General features: G+C 41.0%; 2 protein-coding genes across 2 annotated transcripts; both read left to right on the top strand.

Annotated features, from left to right (window-relative positions):
* Positions 1-936: 936 nt before the first annotated feature.
* LOC100037565 (14-3-3-like protein A) lies at positions 937-2,819 on the top strand. The gene is made up of 5 exons (XM_044509015.1): positions 937-1,398; positions 1,499-1,577; positions 1,779-1,901; positions 2,256-2,372; positions 2,465-2,819. Exons 1-5 carry the CDS (start codon positions 992-994, stop codon positions 2,522-2,524), a joined length of 786 nt encoding a protein of 261 aa, XP_044364950.1. The 5' UTR covers positions 937-991; the 3' UTR covers positions 2,525-2,819.
* Positions 2,820-6,122: 3,303 nt separating this feature from the next.
* LOC123087114 (protein CASP) lies at positions 6,123-14,029 on the top strand. The gene is made up of 18 exons (XM_044509014.1): positions 6,123-6,331; positions 7,101-7,390; positions 7,951-8,100; positions 8,705-8,793; positions 8,936-9,045; positions 9,143-9,237; positions 9,496-9,548; positions 9,732-9,897; positions 10,013-10,105; positions 10,430-10,558; positions 10,774-10,893; positions 11,155-11,235; positions 11,961-12,068; positions 12,262-12,405; positions 12,486-12,584; positions 12,673-12,752; positions 13,411-13,503; positions 13,581-14,029. The coding sequence occupies exons 1-18, from the start codon at positions 6,211-6,213 to the stop codon at positions 13,645-13,647; spliced, it is 2,088 nt and encodes a 695-aa protein (XP_044364949.1). The 5' UTR covers positions 6,123-6,210; the 3' UTR covers positions 13,648-14,029.
* Positions 14,030-14,785: the final 756 nt, after the last annotated feature.

The following is a 14,785-nucleotide window of genomic DNA, read 5'->3' as shown; positions in this document are numbered from 1 at the left end:
CCCCTCTCTTCCCCTCCCCCATCCTTCGCTGTGGGTGCGAGCCACCGATTGATTGTTGATTCTGGTCGCGGGGATCCGAGGTGGAGCGATTCCGCTCGTTCTGTGACGGATCCATTTCCCGTTTCCGTTTTTGCGTCTGATTCGTGCGCGTCAGGCTAGATTCCGGCCTGGATCGTGCCAGATCTGGTGTTGGCTTGTTGGATCGGTTAGGGTTCGAGATCCGATCTGACGCGCAAGTTAGGGTTTCCGAGAGCAGCGCTTTTCCTGCCGGATGTACGGCTTGTTGAGCGTGTTTCCCCTCTATTTGGAGTGAGTTTAGTGGGGATCGACGGGGGATTTCGGCAAGGATCCCAGATCTGCCCAGAAGCATGAAAATGCGCACCGTGCTGATGTTCGCTGTATTACTAGTTCTGTAGATCCAGCGCGCATCTCGGTAGATGGGGTGCGAATCTCCTCTAGTGAGGTCTAGATCTAGTCGCCTTCCTAAGAGAAGGAAGCAGGTTTTTATTTGCTTGTGCCGATCTAATTTCAGCTTTTGAGTTCTGTTTGCTTGTTATTCCGTGAAAATATTGTTTTCTCAACCTGAAGCTCGGTGGTGTTAGGTTAGATTTGTCCAATAGAATATCAGAAAAGTCGCAGGATCAAAGGCCAGTATTGATGGCTCCTTTTGAGGATGCCGTAGGATATTTAGATGCATGCACTCCCCAAAAGTGATTCCTTGCCCGGGTTGTAAAAGTTTGGCTAGCTCTCTTAACTATACTGTATCATATGAAAACTGCTTACACCACTTGCGAATCTGGCAAAGGAGGGTGATTTGTAGCAATTGCATATTCATTTTCGTTTGGTTCATTTTATTCAGATTCTGGAATTAGTTTGCTTGTTGATCCCATATGCACTGCTTTTTGTAGCACGGTACATATATGGGCAAGTGGTAACAGTGACAATTTGTATTTGCAGGCACTGAACTAGTTTGCAACAAAGAAGAGGGAAAATGTCTACCGCTGAGGCAACCCGTGAGGAGAATGTGTACATGGCCAAGCTTGCCGAGCAGGCTGAGCGTTACGAAGAAATGGTTGAGTTCATGGAGAAGGTGGCAAAGACCGCTGATGTTGGTGAGCTCACTGTTGAGGAGCGCAACCTGCTCTCTGTTGCTTACAAGAATGTGATTGGTGCCCGGAGGGCTTCCTGGAGGATCATCTCCTCCATTGAGCAGAAGGAGGAGAGCCGTGGGAACGAGGCCTATGTTGCTTCAATCAAGGAGTACCGTACCAGGATTGAAACTGAGCTCAGCAAGATCTGTGATGGCATCCTCAAGCTTCTGGACTCCCACCTTGTCCCCTCTGCCACTGCAGCAGAGTCCAAGGTGTTCTATCTGAAAATGAAGGGTGACTACCACAGGTATTTACTTGCTGCATACAGAGAATTATGCCAGTCCATAGTTGTTGGATGCTTGGATGTACACCAATTTACTTTCTACTCCCTCATTGTGAATCCATAGGTACCTTGCGGAGTTCAAGGCAGGCGCTGAGAGGAAAGAAGCAGCTGAGAACACTCTTGTAGCATACAAGTCAGCCCAGGTTAAGCTTTCATGGACTGTTTGCTAATTTGAAACATACAGTATCATGTACCAGTTTGCTTTATCATCATCTTTCTCTTACAAAGTTGAATACATGTTCTGTCATTCCTGGTTGGGATATACTGTGCAGGCTATTCTTTTGATTGTGTATATTGTTTCATCGAGTGTGCATGCTGACATTAATTTACTTATTATTATGTAGGACATCGCGCTTGCTGACTTGCCTACCACCCACCCGATAAGGCTTGGACTTGCACTCAACTTCTCAGTGTTCTACTATGAGATCCTGAACTCTCCAGACCGTGCTTGCAACCTTGCCAAGCAGGTTAGTCTTCTGTTTTATACATCACATCTTTTGTTGAAGAGTTCTTCTGTGTGGAGCCCTGCTTGTTAATTCTTTTATTTGATGGGAGCTACACCTGAGTCCCATTTGTCATGGAAGCTATATACAGTACAATTCTGATCTCTGGTGAAATTGTTGTTTCAGCATTTCTTATGCTTTACTTTATGGTACTATATCAGTTTAAAGTTTTTTATGAATGATGAACAACAATCCTTGTTAACTATGCCAACCAGTTGAAACGACTCATGCTATTGAAAGTATAGTTTGAACCATTACTTGACATTGAGGAAAAAGGGTCTCAGTCTACATCTGTCAATAATGTTTACTTGTTGGTAGGCATTTGATGAAGCTATTGCTGAGCTGGACTCCCTCGGCGAGGAATCCTACAAGGACAGCACCTTGATCATGCAACTTCTTCGTGACAACTTGACTCTCTGGACCTCCGATAACGCAGTATGTCTCCCCATCGAAACTTCTACCTGTATTGGCTTGTCATGGGTGGTGTTGAAAACCTTGTTACTCATAGTCGTGCTAAACTTTTCCAGGAGGAGGGTGGTGATGAGATCAAGGAAGCCGCCTCAAAGCCTGAGGGAGAGGGGCACTGATTGGCCCTCGAGCGTGCCCAAGTTTATTTCTGAGTCCATTTACGCAGCTACCTGTATCATTCGGATCATAAGATGTACTAGGGTCGGTTGCACTATGTGAATCATAAGATGTGGTAGGATGGTGCTATGCGAAGCGTGTCGAGCTGAAGTACCTAGTGGACTACAGTCATGAGGACGGTCATGTGGACATCGTCGCTTCTTAGTTCATTAGCAGATTTCAAACTATTTCCTGTATTGCAGCACATTATTAGTATTGCTGTATTAGCAATTTTCATGGCTTGTTGATGATTGATCATACTTGGCGTCAAGCACCCCCAAAGCTTGCCTTTCTTATGAAGCAACAACTGAGTTTTTCTTGTCTACTTCCCTCTCAAAATAATTGACTTCTAGGATTCTTCTAATTCAAAAAGTTTGATCATTTTGACATGAAATTAAATCAGCATCATTTTATTCCCTTAGTTCAATTATGAAATATATGTTTGATATCCTGTCGTGTTTTTACTTTTGGCATATAAATCCCCTTTCTGTTTCTACTGTTACACAACTCAACTTTGTTTCAATTTAGTGGCTCAAATTTAAAATGCAAAATTCAATAAAAGATAGTATTTTGGAACACTAAGGAAACATATTTCCCCTTGTGACACAAATGCCAGGCCAAGCGCAATAGGCACACTCTTGCCAGATGAAATGTGCGCTACCCCGAACCCGTGGGAGAATCCGTGTGATTCTGGGAAGCCAATATCACGGTCCTTCTAATTTCCCAAAAGTGATTCTTCTGTCATCCATCCCATTTGGATCATACCATCATCTCTCGCGTCTACTTCATCTCCTTGAATGAACCATACGCACCATAAAGTCAGCCTGTTTCTTGAACGGGATTACTTCATGTACTATGCTTTGTGTCCTATTTACATACAATGGTCAGATGGATGGTTGTAGGCCCAAGATGCTAACATGGACGAAAAGTGAAAATGGAGGACGGGGCCATTGATGGACTTTACAAAAAAACGCATTTCCAAATTGCAAAAAAATATAAAAAATTCTACATACACAAATACATATATAACACGTTCACGAAAAGTTTCATAACAATATACTTTCATACGCCGCGTAGACAAAAAAATACATACACGGAAATGGGCCACCATTTTCTTTTTGTTGTTGGGCTGATTTTTTTTGTGCGGCTTGCAAATCATAATATTTTGATCAAAATTTTACAGACCCACCACAAATATGTTTAAGTTTTCATTTTTTAAAACTTAGAAATATCATTTTTGAATCATTTTAAATAAAGTCCTCCAATGCCCCGTCCGCACAAACTTCGCACTCCTAACATGGATGGTTAATATTGTGTGTTAGTACAAATATCGTACCGATTTTATTACATGTGTAGCGGTGCTCTTTCTTCAATGTCAATTTCACATTGTCTCTGCCAACTCATCCCTCGACAAAATCATCTCAAACTTTTCTCTCTAGGCATAAAACTTTGCTCTCTACCAAAGCCTCTCCTACTATTTCTTCGTCCTACGAGCCTCTATGAAGTTAGTACGACTTTCTAGATCTCCCATCCTCCTCCTCCCCATCTACTTCATCCTTGCTCTTTGAGATTTGACATCGGTCTTTTAGGCGGAGGGTCACCATTCCTGGTTTGTCACTTTTTATTGCTCTTAGGAAATGAACAATAGTGATGGAGTGTAGAGAACTTTCGTTCGGACTTAGGCATATGCTTGTAGTAAATGTCATGTGGCATCGAACAATTCAGGATGAGAGATATGTCTTATCTTCTTATAAGAGATCAACTCTTAGCTATGAGAAGTCAAGTTTTTATTTTCTCTTCATTTCTTTCTTTCCCACATGATACCGCTAAGATAGTTTTAGTGTAAACGTCCTAAGCAAGCCCATTAATTTTTTCTTATTTTCTCCCACTTTCCATTAGTACAACCAACCGATGCAGATTCATGTTTTGCTATTGCGTGTTCCCAAGTTTGTAGTTGTTTTTGCACTACCTTTTATTTGTTCTTTATTCCACGGCTCGGGCCAGAACTCAAAATTGCTTAGGAGCATAAATAGAGATGTGTTGCTAATGATTTCTCCATTGCCATATCGATTATATTCAATGTCTAATTTATGGTTCCAAAGTATGGCATTTTAGACCTAGAGGAAATGTTGACCAATCGCTAGCCTCTTCTTTCCCCTCTCACAAAGCGAATGGGGCATAGTCTTCCTCCCCTCGATCTCTGTTAGTGAGATCGTGGATTCGCCTCACCTCTATTTGCCGGTTCGACGACCCGGGGTGGGGAGGAAATCTTAGTGCCTTGGCTATGGTTAGTATATATGGTTTTAGTCCTAACAAGAGTGACACTTGACGGATGTCGATGCCTCATCTCTGAGTCAGTCTTTTGAGCTCCAACCCTCCACGAGTTCATCCGTCAGGACAGATTATGCGGAGCTCTGGCATAGGTTCCTGCCGGCCCCACGGGGCGGCTAGGTTGGGGTTTATTGTCGTGTGTGCGCGACGGTGATATTTGGTGTCATGTTCTTCAGACCAATTCGAAGGTTTAATGATGACGACTTCAACTTTAGGGCGCCAATCCTTACAGTCACATGTGCACAGAAGTCTCGACACGTCAACGCTTATTCTGTGGTTCAGAGACCTCAATGCATTTTTATTTTTTTGATGTGCTTTGTACCTCATGATTTTTTCGTAAATAAAACCCTAGATGGAATGCTCACCGTGTCTTTTAAAATACTTCTATCTAGAAAGGCTCTCGCAACCTGCCAGGTGCAAGGCTTCCTCTCGTTTTCTTCCCCTAACCCTAGGCGGATAGGGCAAACTCTCCTCTCCAAACTTCGCCAGAGAGCCTGTGAATTTGCCTCCCCTCTACCCGCCGCTCCGGCGGCCGGTGGAGGGAAGAGGAAGTCCTGTGCCTTCGCCTCAATTATTTAGGTTAGTTTTTTTTAATCCTCGCAGGTGCGGCGCTTGAACGGGCGGCGGCACTTCTTCTTTGAGTTTGTCTTTCGTGTTCCGATCCTCCTCGAGTTCGTTCGTCTGGACGTAGCCAATGAAGCCCCGACATAGACTCCTAACATCTCCTTGGAACGACGATGTTAGGGTTTCTCGTCATGTAGCGAGACTAGCTATCAGATGCTTCAGATATATGCAAGGGTTCAACAAAGATGACCGCGGCTTCGGGGTCCTGGTCCTTAAGGCACGTGCATGAAGACTTTCCAACTGTAATCGACAAGGTCAAGCTGGCTCAGATAGGGGAACGACGAGAGCTACGCGTCGGCGGCTCATTCTATTGGCAATAGTGGCCGTTCGATGATCTTGAAATCTCAATATAATTTTATTATATTTGAGATGCTTTGTACTTCCACTGAACTTTTATAATAGATCTGATCATTTTCACGGAAAAAAAACTTGTAGAAAAATAATATCATTGTCACAGACGTCACTCGAACGTTTGCTCCCACGCGGCTACCAGACGGAAGAGGAGAGCGAGCAGACGCACCCATCGCCGCAACAAAGCCAACAACTTACGTACTGAAGAAAAGAAAACCACTTGTAAAGCAGATCACATATACTCACCGCACCGCACCGCGCGTCGTCGCCGCGCCGCCCCGCCCCACCCCACCGGATCCCGCCAGATCCAGGCGCCCAGATCCCGGAGCGCCCGACTGGTCCGATGGACCCCTCGCCGGCCCAGGCGGCCGCGGCGGAGCGCGACCGCTCGCCGCCGCCGCCCCCTCCCCCGCCCCCGTCCTCCTCCGCGTCGCCTCTCGCCGCCGTCTGCAGCTTCTGGAAAGGTCCGCGTCGATCCCCACCTTCGCTTCGTTTGGTTCGAACTGGTGTGCCCGGAAGGACGGTTGGTTTGAATTGCCGCGGAGCATCGCGATTCCCAGTTGCGCGCACCTGTACTGGCTCGTAGGTGCAGAATCTGTGGGGTTTTGCACTAATCGCGGCTGGAGAGATCTTAATTGCCTTGAGATGCTTACATTTTCCACCTGCATGCAAATCTGTTACTAGCATTTTTTTGCTTGCCACTTCCTCAATTGGCTCCAACTGTATGATATGCTCGTGACAGGGAGACCAAGTAGCTTCAGTAGAGAATGCCTGAGTCTTCGTCTCAAACTTAAATTCGCTATTTCTATGAAGCTTGGCAAGCTTTTGTTGTCCTAGTTTAGTTTCTGCACTGATCGAAAAAAGCAAATAATAGATATCACTTGTTTTTGTGCATAGGCCATGTATAGCCACTCTACATCATTCGAACAATGCGTTAGTGATTGATCACAGACGTCATGAACTTTTATTGTCTCCTTGAATTATTTGCATCCATACCAAGTAGGGAGAGTAGCTGTGAGTTGTCATGCCACGTGATCGGTACCGTGGTTCCCATGTGGGGGTTTGGAAAGCTACAACGCCTAAATAGCTTCCAAGTGTGAATGCTCATGTGCTGTAGATAACATATTGATTTATTTAGTTATTGTATGTGGAATGTAGGTTGATGCCTTCGCCATGTAAAATTTTATGCTATCCATGGTGGAGAATCTGACTGTTGTCTCTTGTACAATTTAGACTTCGATTTGGAGAAAGAAAGAAGTGGGTTGGATGAGCAGGGTTTAAAGATTGCGGAGAATCAAGAGACGAGCCAGAAGAACCGACGTAGACTTGCTGAGAATACTCGGGACTTCAAGAAGGCATCTCCAGATGACAAGCTTAGTTTGTTCAACTCATTGCTTAAGAGTTACCAGGAGGAAGTTGACAATCTCACAAAGAGAGCAAAGTTTGGAGAAAATGCATTTCTCAACATCTATCAGAAGCTCTATGAAGCCCCTGATCCATATCCAGCTCTTGCTTCTATGTCTGTATGTCTTTCAAACTTACTCTCTACCGTAGCTTCTCTAACTCGGCATTGTTTGTTGTATTCATAGAGGAAACTGCCTTCATGGCTGTCCCGACTTCTCTAAATTGCCACCAATACTTAATATCTTGCCTTGTTGCAATAATTACTTGCCATCTTATTGGTATTCAGTATTGACACCTACTGATATCTGATAATAACAGATAATTATTTGTATGATTCTATCGTCACTCTCCGAACATAGAACTTTTGCTATAATATGTGTCAACTTGCACTAAATTAAACTATAGGTGGGAAGCTGTTAATCTGCAAATATAGATGCGAGTTAGTTTGTTCCAACTTAAAAGTAGCGGTCACGTGTTAACACTAGTGCATATCAGAGTTAGCAACTTTGGAAAAAAAACATGATATGGCACTGCAGTTTCCTCCAACAAAAGTCTGATGTGTTCAGTTTTTCTTATTCCTTTGCTTGAATGTCAATAACTAGCATCTTCTTCGAATATAATAAATGACATTCAGTCAGATTTCACTAAAGTTTGTTGCTAATGATCTCAATTCATTCAGGATCAAGACCAGAAACTATCTGAACTGGAGACTGAAAACCGGAAGATGAAACTTGAGCTTGAAGAATACCGGGCGGAATCTGCGCACCTAAAGAACCAACAGGCGACGATTAGGCGACTTGAGGAGCGAAACCGCCAACTAGAACAACAGGTCTGTTCCAAGGTCACTTGGTTTCCCGCTCTGTTTTTTAAACTAGTTAGTTTTCCTTCTGGTTTTGATGTTCTGCACGAATGGTGTCAGTTTCACAGTCGAATAATGTTAGTTCCTTCACACTGGTGCTTTATGAAATTATCCAATTGACTTCCTGTATCCATACAATGGTATTCTTAATTTTCATTTTCATACTTGAATGGCCGTATTGTTCTTGTTTGCAAAGTTTCAGAAGGCTCATACTTTTCATGATAGAAAACTTAAGCCCTTCTTTTTACATTGATGCATGAATTCCAAATTTCACCTGAACTAAAAACAATTGTACCATGGTCTGTCTGCGAATATACTGGCCCACTAGCCACTGATACTGCTTTTTAGACATAACACCATTAGTCAAAATATTTTGTAAATATCTAAGTGGCATTGCACTCACAGCTGAAATATATACATTCCTTCCAGTTTATGAAGTTTGTGTATAGCGAGCAACTACTTTGATGAAAAAACATCGCTGATTTCTTGTTCCACATAGTTTTAACACACTTCCTGTTTCTTGAATCATATCTCTTTTACCTTCTAATGATTTATTTTATTTTTGTGATTTTAGATGGAAGAAAAAGTTAGAGAGATGGTTGAAATGAAACAGCGAAGCTTGGCAGAAGATAGTCAGAAAACTCTCGAAGCCCTGAAAGATAGGTATGATAAATAATTGCAACGAAGAAAATAATTGCTTAACGATTATCACAATTTAAATTTAAGCTTCTTGATTTCGAGAATTTGCCACATCATATATGATGATGCATGCGCTGATTTGAATTTTTGATTGCCATGATTGTAGGGAACGGGCGTTGCAGGACCAACTAAGGCAAGCTACAGAAAGTGTCAAGAATATGCAGAAGTTACATGAATCGGCACAAAGCCAATTGTTTGAGCTTCGTACTCAATCAGGTTTTCTTCCTTTCTTTAGTTGTGTTACCTTGACGATCGCTATGCTTAATGGTTCAATAATTATGGAAGTTCTAATGAAGTTTTATATTTTGTTCAGAGGAGGACCGGACAGCAAAGGAAGCTGAAGTGAGCCTTCTGATGGATGAAGTTGAACGCGCTCAATCACGATTAGTTAGCCTTGAGAGAGAAAAGGTAATGTTGCATGTTGCTGTTTTGGCTTTAGGAAAATCCCTTGCATTCATATGGTTGCAATTCTCCCACTATGGCAATCGAGATCTATGCACATTCTCTCATACTACTGCACGAAAGTTATGGTGATAGACTATTATCAAATAATCCTCAGTCGGTGAATACATTGAATTGATGACTGACATGTCATGTGTTGACCAAAATGTGCACATCTATTATTGGCTTCCCTAACATACGATTTTATTCTTATGTTCACTGCAGGGGGATTTACGGTCTCAGTTGCAGACAACAAATGAAGACACAAGTAATAATAGGTAATTTTGTTTGCATTTTTCCTGTGTATGAATGAATATGCAAGTGTGTATTTGCATAATTTTTATCATTCATAATGCTGTTGATACAGTGACTTTCAGCAGTATTGCTATTATTTTAGCTGGGCCTTTATGATTATCTAGAACTTAATACTAACTTATTATCTGAATTATGTAATTATGCAGTGATTACGTGGACCCAAGTGATATACTTGAGAGTTCTTTGAATGCCAAGGAGAAGATTATATCAGAGTTGAATGCAGAACTGCGTAACATTGAAAGTACTTTATCAAGTGAGAAAGAAATGCATGTGAATGAAGTAAAGAAGTTGACTGCTTTACTCAGTGAGAAGGTACCCAGTCATTAAAATTGCTATGTCAAAATTCAGTTGTCAGTAACCAACTCACTACTCTTAATGTTGGCTACTGGGTGCCAAGCTATAAGTGAGGGACACTTTCTCTTTGTAGGAAACTGCGATAACGGAGTTGAAGAAAGAACTTCAAGAAAGACCTACGACTAGACTAGTTGATGATCTCAAGAAAAAGGTTCAGATTTTGCAGGTTGGAACAAAACAAGCTCTATGGATAAACATGTTTTTGTTAAACCATCTACTTTAGTTCGGACATTTGACGACGTACTGTCCATTATCAACTGGATCTGAACTTGAACTCATTGCTTCTTTATCCTTTAGTGAAGTTTCAAATACACATGATACATGAGATCAGATTTTCAGTGTTGCATCTTATACTAAATTTGCCCACATCATTTTGTTGGTGATCACAGAGATATGCTTGAGATACATTTTGTTATTCCTCCATATTACCCTCACTATCTTTGATTTTCTGTCCCCATGCTTGCTGAAATTCCTTTTTTTTTTCCAATAGGCTGTTGGGTACAACTCAATTGAAGCTGAAGACTGGGAGCTAGCAACTAATGGTGAAGAAATGAGCAAACTGGAAGCTTTGCTTCTTGATAAGAACCGCAAAATGGAGCATGAACTTACACAGTTGAAGGTTGGTACCTACTCCCTCCGTCCCATAATGTAAGACGTTTTTTGACACTAGTGTAGTGCCAAAAAACGTCTTACATTGTGGGACGGAGGGAGTAGTTTATATGCTGGAAAATGGTTTGGCCCTTTGGAGGACAATCAGTATTTGTCATGTATACATACTTGTTATCTTCTCTGCTGTAACTGTCTTGTAAGTTTTTCTTTTTGCATCTCTTAAAGGTTAAAATATCAGAGAAGTCAAGTCTTCTTGAGGAAGCCGGGAGAAAGATCGCTGAACTAACTTCAAAGGTTGAAGAGCAGCAAAAATTGATTCTGAAACTTGAGGATGACATATTAAAGGTTGCTCTCCTTACCCTTGTGATATTTCACATATTGCCAGTAGATCCTATTGTCCTTTGAATTTGAATATATAATCCTTACGAGCATGTCTTCTGCATATACAGTTACCTTATTTAGTGCTACAGTCTGAATAGTGATATTATGTTATTACAATAAACTACACAATCCTGGATTTCGATGCTTAAGAAACCAAAGAATTTGTTATGCCTTTTGTTTTTTGAAGCACATGTGTAGCTGATATGTTTATTAACTTTGTTACAGGGCTGCAGTTCAACTGATAGGAGGAGTTCTCTTTTGAATGATTGGGATCTTCAAGAAATAGGCTCAAATGAAGTATCGGAGGTAAAATTCTACTTTGGCTTCACTTATGGCGAACCATGTCGCTTTAATTCTGCATTACTCTTAGAAGCTGCATAGTTCAGCCGTGGACAATAAATGCACGGGAAACACAGTTCAGATGATCAACTTTAAGTCCTCATAGACATCATCTTAAAGCGAGTATAAAGATCTGCAATTGTCATAAATGTTACCGTTACAACTGTTAATACACAACACTGAAACATTGAAGAGTTAGTGAATTACCAAACACTTGTCTTTTTTGCACCATGATTTTCACAAATCATAACTGGTTTCAAATCAACAACTGTTACATTCGGTTGATGAATTTACTGTCTAATTCTGAATTCTATGTTACTACGTGGCCCACTAGTCAGCAAGTGGTCTGTGTTAACCATTTCTTTGTAGAACAGTTGTTCTCCTCGAAACAAAATAACTCTTAATATAAGCAATCTTTCTTATATGTTTTAATATTTAGCGCCTCAGTTTCCCAGAAAAAAACTCTTGATACACTGATTTTACAAACATGCGTGTGATTTTAATATTTAGCAGTATATGCAGTTGTTATCAACAGTATCCACAGTTCTAGATGTTAAGGCAAACACCAAATGTGCCTAAGAATCATTTCAATACTCACTTTTTTGTAACAGTGCATTTGATTTTGAGTTATCTAATCAGATGGTCACTACATCCATGTGTAGCTTCACTTGTTTCTTTTCATTTATTTACAGGGTACTGATCCAAGGAATTCATCACCAGACCAAGATCAAAGTTCCATGCTCAAGGTCATCTGCAATCAGAGGGACCGTTTCCGTACACGATTACGTGAAACCGAAGAGGTATATATTATAGGCTTCTATTTTCGTCAAGGTTTGGTAATGATATAAGAGGGTCATTTTCCTTGGTATTCTTGAAAGTTGTGGTTCTGTTAGGCTTTTCTTGGATTTTTTTTATCCCATGACGCCTCTTTGCTTCATGAAATATGAAAATGCATCACCACTGACCATGTATTGTCATTTTTACATATCCCAGGAACTGAGGAGATTAAAAGAGAAGTATGAAATGCTAGCTGTAGAATTGGAAAAAACAAAAGCTGATAATGTTCAATTGTACGGAAAGATTCGATACGTCCAGGACTACAGTCATGAGAAGATTGTTTCTAGAGGACCAAAGAAGGTATAGCATAAATCCTTATGATGGACTTTACATACTTCACATTGTCTAGCATTTGACCTTTGTTATGTTGCGCCTTGCAGTACGCAGAAGATATTGAAAGTGGTTCTTCAGATGTTGAAACAAAGTACAAGAAAATGTACGAGGATGACATAAATCCTTTTGCAGCTTTCTCGAGGAAGGTAGATATATTTGAACATATCATCAGCAACACATGTTATCTCTGGTAGTGTACACAGCTCAATTATGTTCCTTTTTTGCCATATCCAGGAAAAGGATCAAAGATACAAGGAACTTGGTATAAGAGATAAGATCACTCTCAGTAGTGGCCGTTTTCTCCTCGGTAACAAGTATGATACTATCATTTTTTGTGGGGTGTGCAGTTCAGGTTTTCCTTTTCTTTGTATTTGTTGTATCACCTATCTTTGATGATAACTTTTAAATTGTTGTAGAAACAGCAGAGCTATACATGCCAAGTTTTTTATTTGACCATTCCTAATGTCGTATGTCTTTTTTGAATTAAATAAGTACAACACCGATGACTCAGGTGTGCATGGATCTGCCACTGAGATGTACTCCCTCCGTAATGAAATATAAGAGCGTTTAGATAGTGCTCTTATATTTCTTTACAGAGGGAGTAGTTAATTCGGTTCCAACTTCTTAAATTATACCCTTCGTCTGAATCTTTATTTAGATTTTATATTTGGTCATTGTGCTCATGTCTAAACTTTTAAACTGGCCACCATTGATTAATCCTAGCCCTTCATGGATAAGAATGCACAAGTGATTGTCATTTTGTATTACATGATGCCTGAGTTTCTTTATTGTATGATTTTATCCATGAAGCGGACTGAAAATAAATATATCAAGTGTTTTGTTTGTATTCACATATTTGCCTGGACTTTTATATTCTCCTACACTAATGAATTGCTTGAATTTCTGTATTTGACCAATGAAGCGGACTGAAACAAGAAATTAATGTAGCATGTGTTCTGTTTGTATTCACAGATTTGCCCGGACATTTATATTCTTCTACACTATTGGATTGCATCTCCTTGTGTTCACACTGCTGTACAGAATGTCAGCTTTGAGCTATCTGAGGTAAGCATGCATCGCATCGTCAATTTGAATTTGATGTCTTGAGCATGAGCTTGGCTAACTTGAAAACATTTGTGCAGCATAACACCTGCACATGATGAGATCATCCTCGACGCTGGCAATCAGACACTATCGCATATGCCCTGAGCCAAGTTTGATGTAACAGTATTATCACTTGATCAGTACTGAAAACGAAGCGTTCCCGGGGTTTTGGTCTCGAGAATCTCTGCATAGGATTATGACTGAAGTTTTTAGTTTACTATGCCCTTTAGGTGCCTTGATATGTTCTCTCCTGTAGATAAATTTCCAGTAAAGCGGGTAAGGACCAAGGGACGAGGTGGCGGATGAGGTGTGGTGCTAGAGTCATTCTGTAAACTGTTGTATTACCCAATTGCCCTTTTGATGACAAATGAAAGCACATATGTACAAACACAATGCCATCCAAAGTATGTTTCAGAATATATGGTCGGGAGTTTGTGGCGAGGACAGTTGTACAGAATTCTAGAAATAAAAAGGATTGAGTGAGCAACATTGGAGTTTCTTTACGTTAATTTAGCAGGGGCAGTCTTGAGCAGATATTCGGCAAAAGCAAGTTATCTGGAGTCCCTTGTATGTAAAAGGTGAAGTTTGCAAGGTGAAGCATTCAAAAGTCGAATTCTCGCAATTGAAAGATTTTTCCTGAAAAAGGAGATGACTACTTTGCATCCGAGAATTGAAAAGGAAGAAGAGAAACCACCGGAGGCGACGTTCCTGTCGACAGAGGCGCATGTGAGTACTCCCTTGTAAAGAAATATAAGAGCGTTTAGATTACTAAAGTAGTGATCTAAACGCTTTTATATTTATTTAGGAAGGGAGTACTTCATTAATCTTAAAACTCGCTGGATCGCCGGCTTAATTTTTTGGAGGTGCTCATAGGAATAGAGTATGCGTGCGTGTGTTCATACTTTATTAATTTTATTAAAACTTGCTGGCTTAATTTTTTGGGTGTGCTTATGAAGATAGAGTATGCGTATGTGTGTTCATAAGAATGAGCGTATGCATTTGTTTGTGTACTGTATTTCTAAAAGAACCGGGAGGCATGGAGAGAAGGCGTGCAAGAGTTAAACTCGGCGAGCTTTATCCATTTTTTTTTTAAAACTTGGTGAGCTTTATCTGAAGAGCGATCCAGCCGGATTACCTGTCGAGACCCACCCGCACGCACAGTAAACCCGCTTGTCTTCAACCACGATCAGTCGCTGTAGGCTGGCACGCCCACGGATTGTCCCCAACCACCGTGCATATCCAC

This window comes from Triticum aestivum, chromosome 4A (assembly GCF_018294505.1).
Source record: "Triticum aestivum cultivar Chinese Spring chromosome 4A, IWGSC CS RefSeq v2.1, whole genome shotgun sequence".
NCBI lineage: Eukaryota > Viridiplantae > Streptophyta > Magnoliopsida > Poales > Poaceae > Triticum > Triticum aestivum.
The sequence above is the reverse complement of the archived record's forward strand: the minus strand, read 5'-3'. Positions and strand labels throughout refer to the sequence as shown.